Genomic DNA, 25623 nt, shown 5'->3' on the forward strand with positions numbered 1-25623 from the left:
GCTCCACACTGGGGATCAGCATCTCAAAGGAGTACCAGAATTATTAAACCGAGGCACTCAAGTGGACTTTGAACTGGGCATTCAACAATACCGGCCTGCATCGGGTAGAGATGAATCGTGGAATATGCGAGTGGGCACGGTGTGTGAGGGGATCGGGTTTCAGACAGAGGGGGACAGGAGAGGGTGTTATTTCAAGGACAAGGAGTGGTGGAACGCAGTGAAGATGTCTTTTCCGCAGAGGGACTGGAAGGCACATCAGACCTAGATGAAGAGCCATTGTGGAAGTGGAGTTAATACAACGTAGGGCACTTTCTTGACTTCAATGACAAGGCTGCCTTGATTTTGATTTTCAAATATCTCATGTAATTTCAGTCAGAGTAAGCGAGAAAGAGAATGAGAACGAGAACCGATCTATATCAAACCTTGCGCAAGCTAAACATGTGACGAAGCCAACACCCTAACCTCTAGTTTGCGATACATTTGATGCATCGTATGCTTAGCCATGCGATTGACAAGACACAGTAGCCGTTAGTGACTTTGGTCTATCTGCCTTGAGGAAGATCCATCACACCGAATCCATCTGGAGCCACTGCATATAAGGTACCTACCCTTCTTTGTCTCCCTTAGCCGACGACCCTACGATCCGAGTGGACTCCAAAACTAGACCGATCAGAAGTTTGTTATTTGAATCCGTTCTTAACTTTAATCTCTGTGATCCAGCGAGAAAAATTCTTGAAATTCAGAACGCGCTTGGGACACGGTTCCCAAATCTGGGTTTAATTTTATATGTGCATCCTCATGGAGGTGGGACTTTATGTGGCTCGCGCTCTCTGATCTCTTCTCCTATTCGTTTTCGCCGAGGCAATCTTATTTAAATTAGCCGGTCATCCTATCACGGCTTTTTGTACCAAGCCGTGTCAACCAGGGGCATATCCCGAATGCCGGATTTCTAACATGTTGGACTCTTAGTGGCGTTCGTGATAGCGGCTCATCTGATTGATCAATATGCTTAACATGCATATTCAGAAGAACGCTCATATCTGTACTCCAAATAGGTGGAGTCTTCGAATTTTAACTTGAGAGACATCTAAGCGCGTATCAAAGTGGGCCCCCTTTTTTTTCTCTGGGATGACCGCAGCTGAGATGCAGCTGAATTCGCTGGTGAGCGTGGCCCGAGGCTCCCAGCATTTATCCAAACAGTAGATCGAACCCTCCATGCTTTAAATTTGCACGGAGAACTCCACAGGGAGTTAGAAGAACAAACAATCTCGGAGACTCCGTCTAGAGATGTAGTTTCCGTGGTTAACACAACTCCCATTATCGGAGGTGTCTCAAATCGAGACACGGGAAAGTCTGTTGTATATCATGTAGACCACTTAACAGACTAAAGTCCGATGCTCACGGGCCAATGGGCGCTATGTGAGGGCTCTGATACGCCCCCCAAAGCCCTGCCCCCACAATTCTGTATCCGCACCGATCCGATCTAGATCGGATCGGATATGTTGACGGTTACCATACCAACAAATCTAAGAGCCTTGGAACCCCCTGTTTATTTCGTACTATTGTATTGAATATTTTTGATTCGAACTTGTTTGCGTAAGATCGACCTCGGCATTGACCTTTTCGTTTTTTTTTTTTAAACTTTTGATGTCTCCATGTACATGCCACGCGAGTTGTGGGCCTGGGGGTCACTTGCAGGCCCATGCGTGGCCCTTGAGGTAGAGTTCACGTCCCGACTGGACTAGGGTGCCATCGTAGTACACGTCGATTAATCTGTTGAGAATCGGAGGGTTTGGTTGTACCGTGGAGCTATAGTATGAGACTAGAAGGGCGCTTAGGCTGGTTGATGTGCGGAGTACCCTGGTGTTATAAGTGATATATCTCGCACCTTATTCCAGTAGTTTTGGAATTTGGGATCTTCAACATCTTTTGCTTTGTTCTCTACCCTGATGCTCAAAATCAATCTCACCTTGTTGTCACGTTGATATTGATTAGAACGGTCGTCTTCTAACATCGTATCGTCCAACGATCTGTGCTGCTCGCCAATGTGCGAATAACAGAAGACCAACCCCTCTTACTTATCTTTCTTTTTTACAATGGTAACGATATATCATGAGCCACCGGTACGTGTCACGTACCTGGCGGGGTACATCGTCCTCTCTTATGTGATCAGCGCAATGGGATGCGTGACCACATTGGAGCTGCTTCACCGACGGACATCGAGATCAGGTCTATACAACTGGTATGCCCGAAGATTCTATCCTGCTCTAGCATTGAGACATGCAACTCATCATGAAATAATACCAAGGTACCTTCTCTTAACCTCATCGATCACAATGGGTGGCATAGGTATTTGGTGTATGCACTTTATCGGCAATCGTGCCATCGTTCTAGCTGAAGGCCAGTCAGACGTGCAAGTCCTATACAATGTCGCATTCACAGGTACTTCCTTTGTCCTCCCCGTGGTGGTCCTGCTATTTGCCTTCTACGCCGTGGGCGTCGAGGAGAAGGCAGGCTATATTCGCATCCTCGTCGGAGGCCTGCTCACGGGTAGCTCTGTCTGTGGTATGCACTACGTTGGTCAACTTGGAATTTCGAACTACAGGTGCTCATACCATGTCGCCAACGTCGTGGGCTCGGCGATCATTGCTATCTTCTCCAGCACTGCCGCCTTGGGCATCTTCTTCCGATGGAGAGCATCTTGGACGGATAGCTGGTGGAGACGAGGGATCTGTGCTTGCCTATTGGCGGGTGCTGTCTCAGGCATGCATTGGACTGCAGCTGTGGGAACGGTCTATCTGGATCACAACCGCGGGATCATCAAGGGAACTCAATTGTCGAGGAGTCAGGTTGTCATCATCTGCACTGTTCTGGTATGTCTGAGATTACGTCGAATATCTGGGGGTCTTGGGAGACTGACTGCTCCTTAGGCCTGTGTGGCATGTGTGGTCTTGTCGATGTGCGCGATCGTCGCTGGGCGAAATCGCAGAAAGTCGACGACACGTGCCCATCAGCTTGTTCTCGCCGGTGCCTACTTTGATCCCACTGGACGAATCATGGTTACAACGCAGGCTTTGCTTCCGACAAAAAAGATTGTTGATCATTATATCGGACGGGTGTGTCTCTTAGTCCCCAGAGAATAATAGCCCTAGAGAAGTCTCGACTAACGAACAGCGAACAAGACATTCAAAGACGACGACCTCACCCGCACCCACCCTACGTTTCTATGGGCCTTTAGGGCAACTCGGAACTGGCCTGTCGTGAAAGATCTGGTTCCCTTCATGCGCAATCGCCTGAATTCCGAAGAAAGTGCCATTGCGAAACACGTGCTATCCCGAGGAGTGTTTATGGACAACGACACGGAGTTGAAAACTGACTTTGATACCCTGTTCAAGCAACTCTTCTGTGTCACGGCCCAAGAGCTCTCAAATGATCTTTCTCTGCCTCTCCAGGAACTAGGTACACTCTACGACGATGTTATCTCTACTGCTATCCCCATCTCTCGGATTTCTCGAGCCATGGGCCGCTCGTCCCTCCGCACGGGCAAGGGCCAAATCATGTTCACTGTTCGCCAGCTACAGAAACATGAAGCAGTACGACTGGGATCACTGGGGTTCCGGTTCGCCACCATCGAGCATGTCACAGGCATGCTTTCCCGACGAATCCACGTTCCCGAAGCAAACTTGGCCGCCTCCCTGCGCGACATGCGTGACTACGCAAGCTCAAATCGTGGCTTTGATGAGGGGGTACACCTCGTCTCCTTCATGATGCGTCCAACAATCCACGATCACTTCGAGATCCTCACCGCAAAGGGCATCGGTAACCCCCTCCCTTCCGCAACCCTCCCAATCAAGCAACTTCAAGTCCATCACCGGGAACTAATCTCCCACATGGAAGGCTGGTCTATGGACTCTTGCATACGATACCTCCAGTCAGCCGCCGCAGCACAATCCTTCCCTAATCTAGCCGACTTCCGCGCCCACCTCACCAGTTCCATCAGGTCCCTCTCAAACACCATCCCCGAAGACCTGCGCGCAGCAGCGCAACTCTCCTCCCGCCCATTAATAGCTCCCTGCCGCAGTAGACCCTCCAACCCAGAAACCACCCTACAAAACACCTGCACCCTCCTAGCCTTTTGCGTCGTTGGCACGCTCGACACCCAAATCTCCAACGAAGACTACACCTTCACACCCTTCCGCCTCTTCCGTGTCCAGCAACAAGTAAACGAAGCCCTCACAGACCGCGATGACTTCGCCCGCGAACTGGGCCAAGAACTCTTCTGCACCGACGTGCGCTCGGGCTCGACCGCTCACGAGAATGATCTTGCTTCCACGGCTAAGATGGCCATCCTCCGTCTGTGGCCATCACGCAAGAGCTCGCCGACTTTGAACTCGGGCTCCGGCTCACGACACTCACAGGAGTCGATTGTAGATCATACCGCGACCGCATTGCGGGATATCACTGTTCGAAAGGAGGTTCGGGTTGATTTTACTCACCTTCTTGAGAAGTCGAACCAGAACATCCTCGGTGTCCGGGACGCGAAGCCGGTCATTGTCGGAGGGGCTGAGACTACACCAACGACTTATGTCGATGAGTTGTATAGTCTTTGCTATGCGCCAGGTATTCGGATGAGGCCTGATGCGTCGTTGCAGAATGTCTCACGTGGATCGACTGCATGTTGATTACTTCTTCCCTTTTGGGGGGGGGGGGGGGGGTTTCCTTTTGCATGTCACAACTGGCGCGAGGTGACACATGTCGAAGAACTTGGATTGGCGTTTTCAGGGATTTGTGTGTTGGTTCAAGTTTTCGTTTTGTTCTACGTGGAAAATGCTTTAAATAGTCTCGGGATGCATATATATAACTTTTTTTAACGAGTAGATAGATGATATCGATGCAAAAGTGCGCATGTTTCCATGCAGAAGGGGTAGTGCCTTTTCAGCTTTTCCAAAAGTCTTATTATCAAAAGAGAAAAAAAAAAACCACGATAGAGCCTGTTTTTACATGAGATAAACTCCAGTAGGTCACAGAGAATAAGCAGAAAATCGTCACACATCACGAAAGAAACTCGTTAATCAATACATGCAAGAGATGTCATGTACTCATTTCTGCACACCCGCCGAGAGCGAGTCGAAAACAAATGCAATCTTCAATGAAGCACTGGCTGATCAATTAAATAACAGCCAATCCAATGCCAACATACTAGACAGCAGAGATCCCACAGATTACGCCTTAATTAGCATTAGGATCCTCGCGTTCCAAAAACGTGGGATCGGCCTCAATGCGACGCTCAAATTTCGCCCACCAATTATGAAAGCTCTTCAGCGGCACAATGTCCTGACCCTTTTCACTCTCCGCAAAACTCGCGAGGTAATTAAACGCGTTGCCAATAATGCGCTGCGCCAGCACCTTCGTCGAGATTTGTCTCTGCCCACCAGCCTGTCGAACCAGCGCCATAGACATTGAACCAGAGGAGCATTCCGCTTCCAGCGCAGCAAGCTGCGGCGCAATGTTCTGCGCTTCTTCGATAGAAATTCCCAGTGTCATGACGCCCGTTGCAGCAGCGCCGTTGGCTCCACCCTCGTCAAGCATGTCGTCTTCTTCCTCGGCTTCTGAGCGGTGCACTGTAGTTCCCGGTGGTCGAACGCTGAAGATCCCTGAGGGCTTTTCGTTTGCCAATGCGCCGATGAAGCGGAAGTCGGAGGGTTGGCCGGTATTCGGGTCTGGAAGTTGAGCGTAAATAGCAGCGCCAGTGTTTGGTGGGAGGGTTGTTCCTGGTAGGAAGAAAATGACTATATCACTAAGGGACGGGGTGACTGGGATCGTGAAGGCGAATTTGGTTGCTTGGCCATTTGGCTGACTATCTATTGCGACGATGTCTGTTACACACGGGCGGCCTGGGACCACGACGGAGAACATGGTGGGTGGTGGTAGTAGTTAGAGGAGTTAGAAGTAGCTTGAGAGGCTGGTGCGTTGGAGATTGGCAAGGGTGAGCTGTGATCAAGATCTTTACAAAGTTCTTTACGCTTCTTCAAGCTTCTCTTTGTCTTGTTTTTCGATGATGAAATGATATGGGAGGGGCTGCCCTTATCGACGGCCGATAAGGGTTTGGCCTGGCCAAACAAAGGACAAAAGGTTGGCATCAACTTCCAACTTCTACCTCACAATTGGGATCAGCTTCTGAATTTAAAAAAGTGGATTCACTATGGGCAAATCCAATTTAGACCTGGTCGGCGAATGCGATAAGTAAAGCTGTCCTAACTCGATTGCTCAATCCACTCGCGTTTTCGTCTTACACCACGCAGCTTCCCCTACTACGAGGATGATCGCGCCGCATACACGGAGAACCTAAACAATTACCATGCATTCAAAGTATCCGGATACAACTGTACACTCGGCTACATCCTCAACACAGTGGTCGAGAAGTTTCCCTGGTCTGAGAACAGCTGGGCCATCGACTCGACCGCGCAAACCGTGACGCTAGTGACTCCCGCGGGAGTCACCCCCACACACCGGAGCAAGCTTGTCGCAGCAGACATAGCCGAAGCCGTGAAGCAAGACAAATTCGAAGTATTGAAAGGCTGGCGCAATGAGACCTACGCAGTTTATGGCCCGGGCGGAGAGTTCCTACTCGAGATGGAGCGCGCTGCAACCCCGCTCTTCGGCATCGTCTCCTACGGCGCCCATCTAACCGGCTACGTGGAAAATGAATCTGGCTTGAAGATCTGGGTACCACGCCGCGCAAAGAACAAGCAGACTTACCCAAGCCTCCTTGACAACACCGTCGCCGGCGGCATGTGTACCGGCGAGACGCCGTTTGCGTGTATCGTCCGCGAAGCTATGGAAGAGGCCTCCTTGCCTGAGGCGGTGGTGCGCGCTGCAATTGTCTCCGTGGGCTGTGTCACGTACTCGCATGTGCGGGATGTGCGCGCGGGCGGCGAGACGGGCCTCATTCAGCCCGAGGTTGAGTATGTATACGATCTCAAGCTTGATCCTGAGATTATCCCGAAGCCGGGGGATAACGAGGTCGAGGAATTCAAGTTGTTGTCGATTTCGGAGGTGCGCGCGGCTTTGGCGCGCGGCGAGTTCAAGCCTAATTGTGCCAATATCATGATTGATTTCTTTGTAAGGCATGGGCTGCTGACGCCGGAGAATGAGCCGGACTACTTGCAAATTGTTGCTAGATTGCATCGTCGCTTGGAGTATCCGACTGCTTCGCATTGTGCGAGGTAGAATTTTTTGTTCGATAGCCTGAGACATAGGTTCGATATCGTGGACATAAGAATCATCGATTTGACATGCGGTTTTAATTCTGGTTTCGGGCGGGTGCCTTTCCCCTCTGCGCAACAGAGGCAGTCTGTGTGAGACTTGCAACCCCCCATATGGCAGCAAATGGTGTGATGGAAGCATGGGGACAACCGTACTATGATCTAATCAAAAGTGCGAATATGAATCAAAGTGAGCCACTAGAGTTGAATCGAGCGGGGATTCTGAGTCTGGAAAGCACAGACAGGGAGATGAAGGGACACTACGCAGCTGCCATCAGCAATAATAGCACTAAGAGGTCAACCCGCGCGAGACATGTTGTGATTATCGATCAAGTCAAGGTTCATCTCATCAGTTCCATGAAAATCATGTTGGTTATGATAGTCTATTGGTATTCCCAAATCAAAATGCAAAGAACGCCTGCGCTGCACCCCATAAGAACGATATGAACATCGGTCTGGCTTAAATACACCGACTTTTCCCCCATTTGGGCTTTGCCTCAAGATTAATCCAAGATCCATCTCATCCTATGCCAAGTTCGTAAGCAAAAAAAAAGAGAGTTCCAACAATTGCAAGCCTATTTCTTGAGCAGCAAGTACACGTGATCGATTCTCAACGGAGCAAGCTTCTTGTAGGGACCCTCCAGGTAGAGCAGTAGACCTCCAAAGGATACAAAGACAGCCCTGGAAATTGAAACGTTAACTGCCGCAAAATTCAACACTTCAGTAACGAAACTCACATGGTGTCCTTAGTGGCGCCCTCCTCAAAGCGGTACACCTTGCCGTGGCAAACATAATCGTAGTCATCTGCCAGGGTCTGGTCACCCATGCTGACCTCCCTCCAGCTGGCGCGGGTGTCCTCCTTGCCATCCAGAGAGAGAGTAGAGGCCAGAGCGAGAGAGAGCGACTCGCCGACTGCGCATGGGTACAACTCAGTGTTCACATCCAGGGTGAAGGTGAGGGATGCATCGTTCGAGTTGCAAGTAAGACGAGAGACGCGGTCATACTTCTGGGCGTTGATCGAGGTGATCGTGAAGGTATCTTCAAAGAGGAGCGGGTCGGACATGATGAAGGTTGCGACTGCGGGGTTTTCGGTCTATAGGTGGGGGTTTCGGTATGGCGTATTATTTGCGTGTGACCGTACACAATAAATTGTAGGTTTGAAGGCTCGCAAATGCTAGTTGGGGGTGCGAGAGTGATGAAGAGGAAGAAGAGTTGGAGTCGGAGGTGGAGAGGTTGATCGGAGAGTTGAAGCTTTTTTTTCTGCCGCCTTTTTGGTCCCGCCGATAACGATTTCGCTGGTTTGACACCAGCTCCTTGTATTTTCACTGGAATTTTTTTACTTGATCTGAATTTTTCCGCCATGTCTTTTCGCAAGCGAAACATTAGTCTTTCTCCTGGAGTTGACCGCAACGCTGTTCCCAATGCTACCGCACAGCCCGCTGCGCCAGAAAGCACGCCGGGCATTCGCCCCTCCCCAGATGATGGACGGCCAACAACCTCGACCGGGACTCGCTCTCTAGATAATCTTCTTGCAGGTCATGCAGGGCTTCCAATGGGAAAACTCTTATTGGTTGAAGAAAATGGAACCACGGATTTTGCAGGCGCATTGCTACGTTACTACGCGGCGGAGGGCGTAATCCAAGAGCAAAAGGTTCATGTGATTGGAGTACCAGAGCAATGGGGCCGAAGTCTGCCTGGTTTGATCGGCTCGGCGGAGTCTCTGGATGAGAAGAGATCAGATAGGCGCAAGGATGATCGCATGAAAATTGCATGGCGATACGAGCGATTGGGCGAATTTGGGGCAGTCGCCGGTTCGCGGGGTGGTCAGTAAAGAAACAAAACGCTGCCTATAGCTTCAATATGCTGATCAATATAGTCCCTACTAATCCTGGGGAACAGGAAATAGCAGCAAAGGAAGCTCCCGCTTTTTGTCATGCCTTCGATCTCACGAAACGTCTCGCCCATCCGTCTATCACAAACATGTCCTTCATCCCACTTATGCCTTCAAAAGAGTCACCATTTCTCGCTATCCTTATACGACTCCAGACCGCAATCACATCAAGCGCCGCCAATGCAATCCACCGGATCGTCATTCCTTCTCTGCTCAACCCCACAATTTACCCGCCGAACGCCTGCCAACCCGAACATGTGCTCCAGTTCTTCCACGCCCTCAAAGCGCTGATGAGTGCGCATAGCACCCGCGTGACCGCAATGGTCACCATGCCTTTGTCTCTTTATCCCCGCTCGTCGGGGCTGGTTCGCTGGATCGAACTCCTCAGTGACGGCGTGATTGAGCTTTGTCCCTTCCCGCACTCTGCGGATGCCATGGCTACCTCGGGAGCGGCGACCTCCCAAGAAGAACCACCACAGGGTATGCTGAAGACGCATCGGCTTCCAGTATTGCATGAGCGCGGCGGTGGAAGCGATCAAAATGTTGGACAGGATTGGGCGTTTGTTCTGAGCCGCCGGCGATTTGAGATCAAACCGTTCAGTCTTCCACCTGCCGAAGGAGACACAGAAGCGCAAGATGCGTCGGCTTCTGGCGGAATGCCCAAGAAATCGGATCTTGAATTCTGAGACGCTTGGTGATTGGCGTGATTCCTTAGACTCAATCGTCCTCGTCGAAGTGTCGGTGGGTCCCTGGTTCTGCTAGCATGTCATCCATCTCGATCTGCTCGGACATAGCAGGACCCGAATTGGCCATTGTGCGGAGGTAGCTCGCTCCATATCCGTCCAATCCCGGTCGTATAGAACGGAGGCGATTCCCCAGACAGGATGAAGCTGCAAGCCATGCTGTTCGGTGTTAGTATTGCGGTCGGGACTAAGAAAGGATGGTGCGGAATACTGACCAACAAAGAGTATCAGGGGTGCAAAGAATACCAGGAACAGCAGTAGCAGGAAACCCATGATATCTCAGTATAATAAAGGTATTATGGAGTATCCAACGAATGTCAATGAAGATGATGATTTACACAAGAGCGATGCTCAGCAATTCGCTTGCCAAGATGACTATTCCTAAAGTGGGCTAGCGCAGATGCTTGGGTTTTCCTTTTCTTCGATTTTTTTTTACTCTTCTCTTCTTCTATTCTCCTCTGCAATCAACCCTGGCTTTGCTGGTCAAATCCAAAAGCAGTTCTGGGGGTTGAATTATGTTCCCGACACTCTAATACTTCTTTAATGGTAAGCTTCACCCTTGAATATCCCACCAACTCCCCCCCCCCCCCCCCCCCCCCCCCCCCCCCCCCCCCCCCACTTTGCATGATTATTTAACTACAATCTGTCAATCCCCTGAAGCTCTTTGATACGTCACTGAGTGCTTGCTGAGAAACGTACTGGAAAATGAATCGCGATTTCGAAATCACTTTGCTAGCAACCTGCATATTTGCTCATTGGACAAGCGCTAACTGTCCTTTGCACAGAAATTTTGAAACCCCCCACAAATTCTCAAGTCAAAAAGATAAAAAATGGATTTCCAACCAGATCTTCCAATTCCGATCTCCTATGTATCCGGTAGATACCTGTTGTTCTCAATTGACGCCGTGACATACCTGCGACGTGAGCATCATATTTGCGGTGTGCTCATCGGGACACTGCCCCAGATCCCTCAGCAGAATGTCTTTCTGGGTCTTCCTCTGCAGCTGATGCCCGAGGAGGCACGGCTGTTGGTGGACAAGGGTGTAGCTTGCATCGTAGACGAAGCCAAGGCACACGAAGGCATGAATACCCTCTTAGAAGAAGATCGCAGACGGCATCTCCGCGACCTCGAATCCCAAGGTCTGCATGTCTCGCGTATCCAATTGGATCGCAAAGAGCGCAACCGGGAGCAGGTCTTGAAGAAATTAGAAGAAAAGAAAGCAAATGCGGAGGCCAAAGCCAGTGCTGCTGCTGCCCCGGCACCTACGGTTCCTGAGGAGGCAACCTCCACCCCGTCTCCGAAGAACCCTGCCATCGTTGACCTCTTCAACGCAGAGGAGCGCTCATCGTCTCCATCTACCGCCTTGACGAGCACACCCTCTCAGGGCGCAATGGCCATCACTCCCGCAACATCGTACCCGCCTCTTCCCACACCTTCGTCCTCGAGCTACCTCTCAGCACCAGAAGTGCCACCTTCCTATCCTCTCTTCGCCCACCTCCACTCCAAAGGATACTTCCTCTCTCCCGGTCTGCGCTTCGGGTGCCAGTACATGGCCTACCCGGGTGATCCACTGCGCTTCCACTCGCACTTCCTCGTGGTGTCTTACGACTGGGACCAGAATATCGATTTGATCGACCTTGTTGTCGGCGGCAGACTGGGCACTGGTGTGAAGAAGGGCTTTTTGGTCGGTGGAGCACAGAAGGGAATTGATGAGGTCGATTCGGAGGCTGATCGTGTGGCTACTGTGCGGGCTTACAGTCTTGAATGGGCTGGAATGTGAAGGAAGAAGGACGTGAAGGGTTCCATACCCTTCATTTGTTTTCCTTTCCATTTACCAGGCTTACGGCTTTGATTTACCCTTGCAAGGATCCATGGCATAGATCACGCACCATGCTAGCAGATCGTTCTTGCCTGCCTTTGGGTTCCTCGAACCAGATGCACGACTTTCCATCATGCCTGGTCTTATTGAACCTAAGGAAAGAATGTATCACTGGTGACTTATATCATCCTCGATCAGCCAAGATGCAGATGATGCTCCCGCCCCATAGGTGGTCTATCATGACTTCGCCTTATAGCGACTTAGGTCGAAGGCTTGCAAGAGTAACAGCATGCGGTTAAGCAGGGTCGTCATGTCTCTGGTCTATCCCTGCATTGCCTGGCTCGAAATTGCGTCTCGTGTGACCGTGATGCCATTCGCAGAAGACTTCACAAAAAAGCATTTACGCAATAAACTTGTTGTCCTGGTAAATCTGTAGTGTCATGTCCCAGCTATTAAAGGCATATCTCGCATGTCAGGCATCTCTAGTCGACTGGGTAAGATTTCTCCATGAACATCGTTATTTCAATTGAGCTTTCCTCTTCAGTGACTTGATGGGGTATTCAAGCTGAAACTCTGTGTGCGGTGCACTTTCCTTTTTCGTCTTGCTTGCGTGTGCCTTCCCACGTCGGGTTGCCAAGCTGCGCACCGTGGTATCACAAGATCGGTCCATTCACTAGGCTTGACGAAGCAAGAATGAGTCTGTGTAGGTTCACAGAACGCCGTCGTGCCCCCGTAAAGCAGATGGATGAAGTTTGAATCTTGAAGACTGAGCAGTCCAAAGCACAGGTATCGGCCTTTACAGCAGGAGCGCACTTGTAACGCATGATGATTAAGCAGTCCGTCCCAATCGGTTGTATATTGACACAAACCAGAAAGAATGACCGCTGTCTCAAATGTAATCAACGTTCCTCCATTTGAACTTCTTGTTAGCTCTGTCCACAGCCCGATTCTCAAACTGGTTTCCATGCAGCTCAAAAACCAACGGCTTGGGAGCAATTGCCTCAGACTGGGCCTGCTCATTCTGCGCTCCGTCGGGCGATGCTGGCACAGGTACCGTGAAACGGAAGATAGTGTGTTCCTTCGGTAAAGCTGTACAAGCAAATCCATGTCAGCATAATCCTGGTATCGCACTTCCTATTCCGCAAGTCCAAACTCACTCTTCATCTCATCCTTCTCAGTAACAATGACGAACGTAAATTTCGTATCCCGCACCACAATCCCCTTAGTGCCAACCCTCCCCGCACATCCACTCCTAACAACCTCAACCTCAGCCCCATGGTAATCCGCACTGACAAGCTTACTTCCATGCGACGCCGGCGAAACATGGCCATGTGGTCCGGCCTTCATATCCAGTATCTCTTGCATATATCCAACCCACAGTTCATGCAAGCCCTTGAAGAGGGCGTATTTGCATTCTTGCTTGGGCAGGTCATACAACCCTGACTTGCGCTTTTCACGCGCTGACAGCGGTTGCGGCTTTTGATGTCGGAGGAAATATTCTTTCTTGCGTAGGCGGTGGAGGCGGCGCCGGGAGCGGTTGTCGGATGCTGAGGGGGAGGTTGCACGGAGGAAGAGTGGTTTTTGTTTGATGCGCTCGGTAAATTGTTGTGTTGAGCTGTCTGGGGAGTGGGCGCGTGAGAGAAGTGTGTGTGCAATGTGGGTTTTGGGTGCTGGCAAGGATGCCATTTTGTGTTATCATGGATATTGGTGTGGCTTTTGTACAACCTTTTCTTTTGTTAGGGCCAGGTGACGGTAGACTGGGGGTTAAGGTTGCGTAGAATGTGGTTGGAGGATAGAGAGAAAAAAATCATTTGATGTCACCGATAAGATATGGAGGACGTCTACGGAGTACAAATCGAAGTCATGTGAGTCCAGCTCGGTTCATCGATGAACTCAGAGCTCAGGTCAACTGAGCTTCCAATTTTTGATACCCTGTCAAACCCTTACCCCTTACCGCTTCCTTAACTAGTTTACACCTAGTCAATATGTTGACACCGCCTTCTTTCTACCTCATTTTTTAAAATATATCTATCTACACCTTAGATCCTGTATAGGTGGTATTTTACCTAAGGTAAGAGTTTTGCTAAAGGTGCCTAGCCTATTATAATCCGTAGTTTAACTCAATTTACCAGTTGTTGTAGGCCAAAACCGGGGCGTTTCTAAGCTATGGATGAAATGGCTGAAACAGTGCAAAATACCCGAAAACATCCGGACCACCATGATGGTGTATCACACACAAATTGTATGGAACGTTTAGTCAGCATTGTCCGTACAGATTGTTAAAAGGCGCGGATTTTGTCATGTTTTTTTTAGAGAACTCAGAGTATTTTTCATGCAACATCTATTGGTCATCCTACACATTGTTGAAACCATAGATCTCTGTCAGAATTGAATCCCGAAATGCCGAAGCAACCCCTGAAATCCAAGAATCGGAGATCCAACAACAACAACAACAACGACGACGACGACATGGATGACTATCTCTACGTGGTACTGAAGGATACAACATCATGGGATTCATGGCTGCCCTATATCAAGTCAATTGCTACTCAGTACGATGTGTGGGAGCTTTGTGATCCATCCCAAAAGGTGGCACCACCACCATTGGCGCCACCCACCAAGGTGATCTCAATTGAAAAAGCAAAGGAGCAGTATAAGGATGACTGGTACCAAGCGAAGATGCTTCTCCATGAAGAATGGATCGCAGAGAACGCTATCTATACCCGGAAGAAGAACGGTGTGGGCATGGTAGTCAGAGCAATTCGAGGCACAGTTCATCCCACATACCAACCTTTGATCATCGAGTATGAAACCCCATGGGAGTTACTATACAACCTGCACAAGAGATTCGCTCCAGAGAGTGACCCCACATACCCAGCTAGGCTTCGTCGGCAATGGCGGAGCCTGGATCGAGGGGTAGATCAAAGCACAGATATCGACAAATGGCTTATCAACTGGGAAACAATGCAAACGCGGTGCAAGCGAGCGAAATTGCCGGAAGCAGATAATGCCAGTCATCATTTTCTTGATGCCATATCGGCGCTTTCACCTGAGTTTTATGGAACCTGGGTTTTGAAATTGCAAGACAGGAGTGACATTGAATTCACCGAACTTCTCGGTCGGTACAGAGCCCATTGGAGGATCACACACGGCAAGTCGACTGGTCAACGGGAGAACTCAGAGTAATCCGTCTGTCTATTGGTCATCATTGTCAAAACCATAGACTTCTGTCAATTACCACTTTGTACAAATCATTTCAATTGATCCATGTCGGAATTTAGTTATAAACGTTCGGATCTATTCTCGGATATCACATTCTTGCGGTGTTTAATCTAAGATTGTCTGTCCCTTGGCTCTATGATGCTTGCCCGCAAACATCTCAGTTGAGGTTGATGTATTGCATTCCCACCAGCCCTCCCATATTTTAGAAGTACGACACAACATCTGGAAAAGATGTTTTTGAAACAGCTATTGTGTACTACTGGATCCCCCGAATTTGCATATACTCACATGGAGTCTGAGAGAGATCGATCCGAAGGATATCCCCGCCAACTTCCCGGGGACTTCACCCTTCCTAAATCGACGTCTCTACAGCACCGCTTTTTCGACTATCGTCGGGAAAGCTGCCAGTAGATCAGAAAAAAGAGCAATCTAGGTTTTACAGATATTGGGTTCTTCTTTCTCGATCGATCAGACTCTGAGCAAGGCCTACCACTCCTTGGCGATGTAGTTGATCTGTTCCAAGTTGGCGAGACTGTCTGAGCTGAGCCTCGAGGAGGAAAGGCAGTCTGATTTCAGCGGATAAAGCTCGTAGCTTGGATACAAAGAGCAGAGAACTGCGGTGGCTGACAAGCAGGGCAACATGGACCGGAACGATGTCTACATTGCACCCAGCACATATCACAACTAGCTATCCACCAGAACCTTCACAGCAGCCGGAGAAAAAATTGACAAGTTTTCAAAGACAAGGTTATCGACATCAGTGATGCCCTACCCCGTACTAGAGACCCTCCATCAAAGTCGATCCCGACTGGAATCATTCATGGAAGTGTCACATGCAATCATAACCCTAATTTTTGGACATCTTAAACCACCATCTGGTCCTACGAACGGACAACCTATCAGATCTACACCGACGACACGTTGAAAGCGGCGACCAGGTGCAATTCATCAAAGCTCCGCCACATGCAGGTGACGACATACGCACCGCACAGGGCCAGCACACCGGCTTTGGAAGCGTGACCGTTCTTTACAACCGACTGGGGGGGGGGGGGGGGGGGGGGGGGGGGCTGCAAGTGCTTACTCACAGTGTCATTGTCGAATGGGTTTGTTTCAGACCGCTTCCTGGTCGTGCTATGGTAAACCTTGGAGATGCAACGGTCAAGTTTACGAATGGGTTGCTTCGGTCGAACCTTCACCAGGTTGTGGCGTCACCAAGGCTCCAGGTGTTGTTTAGAGCTCAACTGAGGTCATCACTACCTTTACGTGACCGCATTAAATCAAATAACTTCTCGGCCAAAGTAGTGTAGCAAGAATCAGAACGTCCGATTCTTGCTGCTGCGATGTATGTGTTAGTGTCCTAAGATCCTCTATGGATCACATAGGCTGAGTCGACGCGGTACAGTCTCATGTTCTTTGCACGACCCGAGGGTCATGTGGTATTGCTTCAGCTGGAGGGATCTGATCAGATTCCCGTTATGGAGGAAGATCAGAGTGACGAGGACAAAAGCAAGGACTGGATTATCCGGCCGGCTTTGGGTCGGGTGGACCGTGTCAATAATCTTGATTTTGGGAATTCTGCAGGGACAGTGCAACTTTGTCGGGGGATTGAGGCTTTGCATTGACTGGAGGTTATTACAAGTCAAGAGCTATACGTGGAAAAGCCGTTTTGTGTATTTTAACCGTCTGGACTCCAGTTGCAACATCAATGAAGGAGGAAACGTCTAAACAAAAACCGTTTGAGAAGACTACAACATACGGAAACGACTACGAAAAAAACATCATACGGGCGCAAATGTAGCTGGCCATTCTCGTAGTCTACATGTGGAAACTTGGAATAGGTTACGACTTGTAATTCTCAAATGAGGTGTTGGCGCAGGCACCTCGTTAGCAAAGGGGATGCCCATCTCCTCAGCTGATCTAAAGCCATGGTCTACGTGTTTTAATATCTATTGATCCTACTTTTAATAATCTTACAACCAATGTGAACAAGGCAATAAATGACCTCCACCTCACGTTCTCCAAATCTGGAAGGCAATCATTCTTGTAAGGGTGTTGTCATCATTTGGGGCTATCTGTACAAACTAGACCTAGGATTCAGATAGTCAAGATTGCATCGATATAGATTGCTGATCCGAATTCCAAAAAACCAAAACAAGGCCAAAAAAAGACAACGTTGACAAGGGTGCCAAACTCGCAGAAACCACCACATCCACCAATCCCAAAGGATAGACCACATGGCATCTTCCTTGGGACTGGAAAGTCAACTCCAATTAAGCCCCGAAGGCAAACTTTAAGTAAATTAACGAAAACCAAACCCTTCCAACAGGCGGTTTGAAAATTTTTGAAGATGCGATAGCTTCGATTCTTCAATCCGACACTTTGGTAAAGACAGTCTAGTGGGGTGGAGAGAACCTAGACTCTCCTCACAGCCCCCTGATTCAGTATTTACAATATTTTAGGGTTTGATAGGGTCCACGGGAAGAAATAACAAGGTGACACCTCTGTACGGAGTACGGAGTATCCTCGTTGAAAACTAAATGGATGTACAGTGGGACACATTCCACATTATCCTTAAGCTAGAAAGTGGTATAATACAATCCATCATACTGGTTATTGTGGTGTAAATTTCAACTCCATAGATGCAGTAGAGTTCTAACCCCAGTGATTGGGCTCTATTGACGCAAGGCTGGGCTCGGCCAACGTTGCTCCAACACAACATCTTGTTCTCACAAACTCTATCGATCATCTACGATCTACCAGGCTCAGTGGCTCATCTGTTTTGAGTCGTAGTGGCCACCGTAGAACTCGTCTTATTTCTTATCTCCAGTAATGACAACGAGTCATGATTTGTTTTTAGCCTGGCGGGTCTCGGCCAGCTGGGGCATTTCCACCCACTCTACGAAGTAGAGTAGAGCCTTGGAGAACCAAATGACCGAAAAAGATTCTTGATTGAGTTCCTTGGCCGTGGAAATGGATTCCAATCTACAACCCCCAGCCACTCAAGTTTGACTTTTCTCTCAAAAAGGGCGCATTTCGGGCGCATTTACGCAGCCGCTCAATTCCCGGTGCGCTGGAGCTTGGGTGGTCCATTTTATCCATTTGCCCCGAAGCGGTCTTTCGCCGCCCCTGACTTGTTGGTATTATTCCTCCGTGCATATTCCAGGTACTTTTGACCTTCAGGTAGACCGTGCCCAGGCCTCGGGATTTGAGAAAATGCAAACCCCGCGTCCCAAAACTCTGGATGTTCTGGATAATGCGTTGTGACAGCGGGTAGCCCCCTTCTCCGGACTTCCGGGTTTCTGCCCTGTCCAGTCATTTCCCTGCAGTAGTCTACATATTCGGCTACTCCGTGGTGCTCCATCCTTCCTATGGAGTAGTTAAGATGGGGGATCTCCGGACTTTTGGGTATTGTGACTGGGGTTAGGGTACTTTGGTCAAGCGAGAGAGAGAAAAAAAAAAAACTATTTCCAACGAAGATCTTCAACTGGGCCATGTAAAAATCTAGTCTGGCCAAGTGATAATTTTTTTTAAATATCAAATACGAACAAGCATCAATCTTCAACCCTTTCCACAAACTCATTAGACTATTCTGGACGGAGCACATAGATCCATGGCCAACAAAGGGTAACAGTCCGAACCCAAAGCCCTAGAAATCGAGATATCAGCGGCTATGGGCGATTTATCTGGGCCAATAACCCTTGGCCTATAGCCCCACTATGGAGTGCGTTGCCTGACTTGGCCTTTTGATGTGCTCTCTCATCATGACAATTCTTCCAAGTTTCGCCTTGAACGTGCAAAAACGGAGTACACATGCTGGGTGATCAATCCCGTCAGCCAATCTCTGTTGTGTGTACCAGTCTTCACTGGATCGGATCTAGGTCAAAATAGCCAGAAGAAAAAAATTAATACCAAAAAACTCGGAACCACACAGGCGATGTTGTCCAGTGAGTGACCCTTGAAGTTTTGCAACGCTGTAAGATTCACATGTGGTACGATTTCTATCTCCTTCGGCCGAAATCACTCTCCTCTCTGAAATGCCCGGAAGAGTTCCGGTTGATGCTCATCTGTTGTGGCGCTGTGCAACCCACATCATTTGACGTCACGATCAACCCGGGGAATAGGGCCCTCAAATGGATTTGGAATCATTTGAAATTAGGTGTCAGCTTTACCGTAGAAGGCGAAAAGGAGGCCCGATGCACTTACAACATAAACGAGGCAACTGCACATATGCGTCCCCATAAGGTCGCATGACGTAGGACATTTGTTTATGTGCACTCGACAGAGGATGTGGGTGAGATCGGGAAACGCCGTTAGGATTGGTTTGATGCAGCATTCTATTTTGAAAGGGGGGGGGGTTATGAAAAAGGTACATTTGTATGGGCCAAAAGACGTTCACATTGACTGCGTTTTGAAGCTTCTTTTTGTCGCGGGTCTTTTTCCTATCTCGGTTGAAGATGTACACGAACGTCTGCTATTCCCAGGAAACGGAAAGTGGGAGAAAGTCTGGTTTGGTGGGTACGTTGCCACCCCAGTGGGTATGCAATCTGTATGTCCGCCTCCATGGGAATTTACACATCATCCGGATCCAGGTCATGTATATGCAGGGACGTGTAATCTAGGAATTGGAAAAAAAAAACGAGAGAGATGATGGGTAGTTCAGTTCCAGTTGCAAGTGCTTAAGCCGACCCCGATGAGAGAAATGGTGTGATGTGCAGAAGTTTAGACTATCCCATTGGTGTGTGATGTACTGTCTTTCTTGGTAGGACTACGGTTTAGAAATCAACAAAGCAAATCATCAGGTTGGGTCCAGCTTGAGGTAATAGGAATAACGCAGGAGGGAAAATCAGGTGGAAACGGGGGAGATGATCAAGGATGGGTCCGGCTGTGGCAATTTGGTCTGTTCTAAGCCCAAGCCGTCGCTTCAACAATGTCTGGAGTGTGCTGAAGCGCCATCTGGGCTAGCTTTTCTTCAATGCCCTTGAGAATGATCCGAACCTCAGGGCTGGAATCTGGTTTGTCCTTTTTAGGCCTTAGAAAAGAAATTAAACGTCAGCAATGAATCCGAGGCCACAAATGTTGTCGGGTTGAGATCACACGTACGGAATTCGTTTCGTTTCATCACACTTCGCTTGACCACATTTCGCACAAGAACTTGAATTCCCCGGGAAACAAGCTTCACAGACATGACATTCATAATGGACTCTGCAACGAGGCTTCTTGAACGTGCGCTCCGGTCTAGGCTTGGGTGGATCAACATCCCCCGCATAGCCATCCGGATATTTGTTGAGCTTAGCCGGATCCCGTGGGCAAATCTTGCAGCGCACATGGCTGCAACTCGAGCATTCTTTGGAGCCAGAGGTAAAGACCGAGGTACAGAGGTGACAGTAGCGGTGGACCCGCTGGCGCACTGGCCGATGAATGAAATCCTGGCCGCCGGTGGGCGACGACATCGTGATGGAAATCACCCTCGTGGTGCTGAGCTTGAGGTGCGAGGTCCTGGGGAGTAAGTGGGGTTGGTGGACGTAGGTCTCTGGAAGCATGGGCTTGCGCATTGAGCTGTCGCCATCCTTGTTGCGGGCAGCTGGGTCTCGAGGACACTTTGTGCAGCGGGTATGCTGGCAATTGATGCAAATCTTCTCTGCCCCGAAGGTGGTCTCGCAGCGGTGGCAGGTACGGCGCACTCGCATGCGGATTGGCTTCATTACGCGGGCTAGCTGGGGGTCCGGGGGTGTCTTCCAGTCGCCGGTGTCGATGGTCAGGCCGTATTTTGCAAAAAGGGTGCGCGCCTTTTCCTGCTGGGTCTTGCTGTAGTGGGTGATCATGACGGGACCTAGTGGGCTGAGCTCCTGGGCTGGTTTTGGTACTAATTTTGCCTTTGGTGCGCTATCTCTAGGCAATTCTAGTTAGTCAAGAATGGGAGATAAAAAGAATGAGGTATTTCGTACGTAGTTTTCGCGGGAGCAGCTAACGCAGGAGCTATAGATTGTCGTGGGGGCATTGACCGAAGAGGGAGGACGGCCGTTGTCGGCTTAAGGCATTTAGAGAAGCCTTCCGGCGTGTTTTCCGGGTCACCACCTCGAGCCATTATTCAATCGAAAGAGAGTAGAATGGCAGTTGATTTGACGATCAACTGAGTGTCGGGGTTTAATTCCACCCCAATCTGTCCAGTGTGAAAAATATCAAAGTGGACTGGAGGTGATAGGAGAGAAAAGTAGGGACACCCCAATTCTTATAAAGAATTAAATCAGGAATCAGACTATGATCCCAGAAAAGGTATTGTATAGCAACTGTATAAAAAAAAAGGTCCTAAGCTCAGACGTGGGGATTCCGACAGTGTGGTCCTGTGGATTTGGATGATTTTAGGATGTTGTTGATTTTTATTTTTATTTTTTTTAATTTCGTTTCTTTTCCTTGAATCGTCCTTTTTTTTCTTTCTTTCTTTTCTTTTTCAACTTTTAAAGTATTTTTTTCCTCCGGGCATGCATAATGGAAAATACAGAGGTAAATGCAGAGGCCAGTATCTGTCTCCATACTAACCATCATAGGGAGGTACTGGCAATGAAGCATCAACCATACGATGACTATAGAGTACTTCGTCGTCCTTAGTTCTGTTATAGATGAAATCCTGCCAACTCTGACATCCCCTATTTCGTCTCTACTGTGCATCCCCACTCTTTCTCCTCCAACCCCGGTGACACCTTGCCCCAAAAAAAAAAAAAAAAAAAAAAAGGCTTTGGCCTTCCATACCCTTTTGTTCAGGAGATTCTTACCTTAACAATCCAAATCCGAGAATAGCGAGCCATTTGACGGGTTCCGCACATCAGACTTGGAGCCCCCTATTGTATGGGCATCTCATTGGTTCCTCTGATCTCCCTGAACTACCTTCACGGGGCTATGTTTGTGTTTCGTCATGCTCAGGACCAAAGTACAGAGTACGCATTACACAACATACGTATGTTGCAGCGGTCCATCCCCGGCGGTCGACCGATGGAGTGCCATAGAGTGAATCCTCGAGTCCCAGAGTGGACCGGGGCCACCGGGAAGGAGTGAAATCTGGCGCCAGGTCTCCTTACGGCAGCACCCGCCATCCCGCCTTCCCAGAAGCAGTTACCTTATTGGTCCGTAGGAGCGGATCGGGGAGAAACAGTTGAGGGGCACATGAGGATTGAGCGTGCTTTTTTTTTGGTTTTTGGTTGAATTGCTTCGAGATTGTGGCAGTCGATCAGGAGGCCTGCTTCAAACCGGGATTTGAATTGCTATGGAGAGTCCTAACTCGTTGATATAGAGTTTTGTCTTTTCACAGCCTTTGAGGTCCTTCGGTATCTTGTACGGAGTACTCCGGCCACGGAGCAGATCATGCAACATAGAGGGATTGTTACTGGATTGCAGATGAATCCTTCGCATGTACGTCCAACTTGATTTCATTAAGGTATCGAACCTTTCACATCAGTTGAGTTGTGGTGTTTTATAGTGCTGACGGGATGATGGATCACTGGGATTGTCAAGCCCGTGCGGAACGTTGTTCGCACCGGAGGCAAATCGACAGACCTTTTGATAGTCCCACGGGCGTCTGTCCGACCATTGGACCCGAAGAGGCTATTCATGATGCAAACACTCGATCCCAAAGCTCAAATTCCACAAGTCCAAGCATGAACAGGTTTTCTTTTTACGTATAAAGAAGCACAGAAAAGGGAGATCCTTGAAAGTGACTTCGAGCCGAAGTTGACGTCGAATTTGATGGAGTATAGAGCCCTTAGCGTGGTCACTCTTTGAACCCCTGCAATGAAAACAGGCACGTTTTGCTGTACAGCATTCCAAAAAAGAGATAATAAACAGGGCCCCTGGGAAAAATAAAAAATAAAAAATAAAAATCCAAACTGGGTTGATCAGCAACAAAATATAATTCCCTTCAAGTGGGCCCCGCATAGAGTGGAGTTGGTCGGATCGTCCCAGAGCCCTGGTGCTGTACAGTACATGATATTGATGTAAGATCCTGTTGTTGAATGGACTTTGGACTTTGGCCTTTTTTTTTTTTCTTTCATTATCTGGTATGTTGTAGATACTCAAAGAGACCCTATATTGTACAATCAGATATCGTGTCTGAGACAGCGATACTCCCTGTATTTGATGATTCCGGCGGGCCTTCTGCATGCAGCATGAATGACCCGTCCCATTCCCATGTATACGGAAGGATATGCACAATGGAATGGACAGAATAGAAACCCCCTCTTTGTTCGGGATGCTGTACTGCATCTATTCTTAGCCTCTCATCTGCCTTTAAACCATGCAATGCTTTACACTTCATGTGAAGCCTTTGTAACATCAGACCTAGATTCTGTCGATCTGTCTGGGTTACCCCCCTTTGCAGAGACCACATAGTACTGTTCCAAATACCGTTCAGACTTGACCCGACACAATGGCCCTCGGGTAAATCCACCGGATGAAACGCCCGCTTTGCCACCGCCAGTCCAGATATCACAATTCATCGTCGGGATTTCGGCCCTATGTACCTTTCCATTGGTACTGGAAGGCGTGGACTCTATTGATACGGCTGCTACTAATTTGTTGATACTCTTGATCCTGTTTGTACTATACTATATAGTGTTGCATGATGAAATGAATACAATCGAATCAGGACTGCGGACCAACGTAAGAAACTGCCCACCCTTGTCAAGGATCTTTGACTTTTCACATGCAGCAACCCACGATGACCTTCTGGATCATACAATCTGTGTAGTACAGGTCCCAAACCAATTGGCCAACTACCAGCAAAAAAAAAGAGAAAAAGAAAAAAAAAGAGAGAACCGTCTAGCTAACGGTGGAGAGCAAGGACATTTCGTAGTGGACGATCACATTTACAGAGAGACCAGTCAAGCACTTGTATGGAAATTGCATGTTTACTTCCACCAATAAATTACCCCAAAAAAAAGGACGAAGCCGCCGATGGTATCGATCGAAAGACCTGGAAGTCTTGTCAGAGGACACACATGTGGCGGGATCAATGAGACCATACTAGCGGATGAACTACGGGCGTCGAAGACGATCGCATCCCGAAGATCTTCTCCGATTGATGCATTTTTGGTGCTGGATCAATGGGGTGATGCTCTACGAAGCACGAGGTCTAGTTTCATCGATCAGCCTGGCTATTCCTCCGTGGCTGGCGATCGATGGCTTGACGGCTACGATGCAGGGGGCACGCTACTCTGAGCACGAGACCTGACTCTTCGTGAATGATGGATAGTAATGCCAGCTAGGCCAAAAACCATTACAAGCCTGATGTTGTCAATCATGGGTCACACACCCAACTGGACTATAACGTAGGCCGACTGAGCCAAGATGAATATCAGCATCCCCGAGTGACTGGGTCTTGGCCACTCTCTTTGGAACATCCAAAACAGGGTGATCTGAGAGGACAGAACTCGATAGATCGACCACTGGCGCGGGTGGACGAGTTGCATCATGAAAAATCATCTCGTCGATAGATAACACATGCCGTTCTAAGGACCACGCTCTGATGCGAGAGACGTCCGCTTGAGATGCAGGAAACTAAGTTGCTCTAGGCAGCCAAGTGTCGGTCAAATTTCGAATTCCAGAAGTACATTCGACACCCTATGCGGGTGTCTCTGTGGGTGCATGGGCGGCATATACAAGCCAACAGGATCCAGCTAATCCGCAAACCCGAAAAACAAAACGCCTTCTATACAATTCCCACGCCTTGGGTATATGCACAATCCACCAATAGCCAGGCTTCCCAATCAAGAAATGCATTCACAGGCCCGAATGGTTTAGTGCGATCCGGTCAGCTTGGACTTGATGTCGATGATATCGTTGTCGGCCTCCACTTCAATCACCCGGTTGACTTGGGCACTGGTGCGCATCAGCTCCACGGCGTTTGCATACGACATGCGTTGCATCGGGTTGCAGTTCTCGGGGAGCCAGTAGAGGAGAACATAGGGGACTGAGGGACGTCCGTCTTTCTGTGGATGCATGTCTTGATTAATAAAACGCGTACCATAGCACAGATCAAGTCTGTATTATCGAGACAGCTTACGGTGGTCATTGGGTAACTGAGGAGAATGAACCGTGGCGAGGATTCGGGGAGATCATCGGCCAGATCTTCCATCTTGGAGTAGATTTCATCGTCTTGCGGCCGAATCTCCTGGGTCTTCGGATCTATGATATCTATCACGCACTTTGTGTTAGCTTGAGATGCAAGAAACGATATCAGCATGGCTAAGTTTGGCACTATCTAAGTACTCTATAGCCCGGCCTTGGTTGAAATGCATGGAAAATGTGGGAAAGCAAAAGTTTAGGGGTCCATACAGATGATAGCTTGCGCATCCTTGGCCCTCGATGTGCCCAGGCGGAACTTGCGCAGCTTCTCTTTGGTCTCGGGAGAGAACGAATAGAGTCGTGAATCAGACTGCTCTAGGTTAGCCTTTGGTGGGGGGAAACTCGGGAGCAGTTCGCTATGGCCTTTGCCAATCGACCTGGTGCGGGGAGCCATCTCACCATTTTGAACGTGAACTGTGGAACCCGCAGAGAAATCACGTAAACAAAAATGCCGAGTCGAGCGCTAATAACGCACGGAATAAAGATGATGCTGTTATATCCCGAAACCCGGAGGAGACTGTTGGACTGTGAGGCGAGATGATGGAAATGCGGGCGGAGTTCTCATGTTC

The 25623-nt window shown here is 49.0% G+C and overlaps 11 protein-coding genes across 11 annotated transcripts; 5 read left to right on the top strand and 6 right to left on the bottom strand.

Annotated features, from left to right (window-relative positions):
* Nucleotides 1–2336: 2336 nt before the first annotated feature.
* Pdw03_8146 (MHYT) lies at nucleotides 2337–4682 on the top strand (the record flags this gene model as incomplete). Its single annotated transcript, XM_066101880.1, has 4 exons — nucleotides 2337–2873; nucleotides 2931–3116; nucleotides 3183–3819; nucleotides 3898–4682. 4 exons carry the CDS (start codon nucleotides 2337–2339, stop codon nucleotides 4680–4682), a joined length of 2145 nt encoding a protein of 714 aa, XP_065956963.1.
* Nucleotides 4683–5229: 547 nt separating this feature from the next.
* Pdw03_8147 (DUF775 domain protein) lies at nucleotides 5230–5916 on the bottom strand (the record flags this gene model as incomplete). The annotated part of the gene is made up of 1 exon (XM_014677801.1): nucleotides 5230–5916. The coding sequence occupies one exon, from the start codon at nucleotides 5914–5916 to the stop codon at nucleotides 5230–5232; it is 687 nt and encodes a 228-aa protein (XP_014533287.1).
* Nucleotides 5917–6202: 286 nt separating this feature from the next.
* Nucleotides 6203–7230, top strand: Pdw03_8148 (thiamine pyrophosphokinase-related protein; the record flags this gene model as incomplete). Its single annotated transcript, XM_014677802.1, has 2 exons — nucleotides 6203–6243; nucleotides 6303–7230. The coding sequence occupies 2 exons, from the start codon at nucleotides 6203–6205 to the stop codon at nucleotides 7228–7230; spliced, it is 969 nt and encodes a 322-aa protein (XP_014533288.1).
* A 610-nt stretch (nucleotides 7231–7840) lies between these two features.
* Pdw03_8149 (RNA polymerase, Rpb8) lies at nucleotides 7841–8328 on the bottom strand (the record flags this gene model as incomplete). Its single annotated transcript, XM_014677803.1, has 2 exons — nucleotides 7841–7946; nucleotides 8003–8328. The coding sequence occupies 2 exons, from the start codon at nucleotides 8326–8328 to the stop codon at nucleotides 7841–7843; spliced, it is 432 nt and encodes a 143-aa protein (XP_014533289.1).
* Nucleotides 8329–8625: 297 nt separating this feature from the next.
* Nucleotides 8626–9842, top strand: Pdw03_8150 (PAXNEB protein superfamily; the record flags this gene model as incomplete). The annotated part of the gene is made up of 2 exons (XM_014677804.1): nucleotides 8626–9088; nucleotides 9142–9842. 2 exons carry the CDS (start codon nucleotides 8626–8628, stop codon nucleotides 9840–9842), a joined length of 1164 nt encoding a protein of 387 aa, XP_014533290.1.
* Nucleotides 9843–9873: 31 nt separating this feature from the next.
* On the bottom strand, nucleotides 9874–10172 carry Pdw03_8151 (glutamine amidotransferase type 1; the record flags this gene model as incomplete). The annotated part of the gene is made up of 2 exons (XM_066101881.1): nucleotides 9874–10058; nucleotides 10115–10172. 2 exons carry the CDS (start codon nucleotides 10170–10172, stop codon nucleotides 9874–9876), a joined length of 243 nt encoding a protein of 80 aa, XP_065956964.1.
* Nucleotides 10173–10729: 557 nt separating this feature from the next.
* On the top strand, nucleotides 10730–11680 carry Pdw03_8152 (TRNA-splicing endonuclease subunit sen34; the record flags this gene model as incomplete). The annotated part of the gene is made up of 1 exon (XM_014677805.1): nucleotides 10730–11680. One exon carries the CDS (start codon nucleotides 10730–10732, stop codon nucleotides 11678–11680), a length of 951 nt encoding a protein of 316 aa, XP_014533291.1.
* A 928-nt stretch (nucleotides 11681–12608) lies between these two features.
* Nucleotides 12609–13405, bottom strand: Pdw03_8153 (Ribonuclease P complex subunit Pop4, putative; the record flags this gene model as incomplete). Its single annotated transcript, XM_014677806.1, has 2 exons — nucleotides 12609–12808; nucleotides 12877–13405. 2 exons carry the CDS (start codon nucleotides 13403–13405, stop codon nucleotides 12609–12611), a joined length of 729 nt encoding a protein of 242 aa, XP_014533292.1.
* A 714-nt stretch (nucleotides 13406–14119) lies between these two features.
* Pdw03_8154 (Polynucleotidyl transferase, ribonuclease H fold) lies at nucleotides 14120–14905 on the top strand (the record flags this gene model as incomplete). Its single annotated transcript, XM_014677807.1, has 1 exon — nucleotides 14120–14905. One exon carries the CDS (start codon nucleotides 14120–14122, stop codon nucleotides 14903–14905), a length of 786 nt encoding a protein of 261 aa, XP_014533293.1.
* A 4938-nt stretch (nucleotides 14906–19843) lies between these two features.
* Nucleotides 19844–21026, bottom strand: Pdw03_8155 (Zinc finger, FYVE/PHD-type; the record flags this gene model as incomplete). Its single annotated transcript, XM_066101882.1, has 3 exons — nucleotides 19844–19970; nucleotides 20042–20824; nucleotides 20887–21026. The coding sequence occupies 3 exons, from the start codon at nucleotides 21024–21026 to the stop codon at nucleotides 19844–19846; spliced, it is 1050 nt and encodes a 349-aa protein (XP_065956965.1).
* Nucleotides 21027–24726: 3700 nt separating this feature from the next.
* Pdw03_8156 (GMF family protein) lies at nucleotides 24727–25456 on the bottom strand (the record flags this gene model as incomplete). Its single annotated transcript, XM_014677811.1, has 4 exons — nucleotides 24727–24918; nucleotides 24993–25123; nucleotides 25265–25364; nucleotides 25454–25456. 4 exons carry the CDS (start codon nucleotides 25454–25456, stop codon nucleotides 24727–24729), a joined length of 426 nt encoding a protein of 141 aa, XP_014533297.1.
* Nucleotides 25457–25623: the final 167 nt, after the last annotated feature.

This window comes from Penicillium digitatum, chromosome 3 (assembly GCF_016767815.1).
Source record: "Penicillium digitatum chromosome 3, complete sequence".
In the NCBI taxonomy this organism is placed as follows: Eukaryota; Fungi; Ascomycota; class Eurotiomycetes; order Eurotiales; family Aspergillaceae; genus Penicillium; species Penicillium digitatum.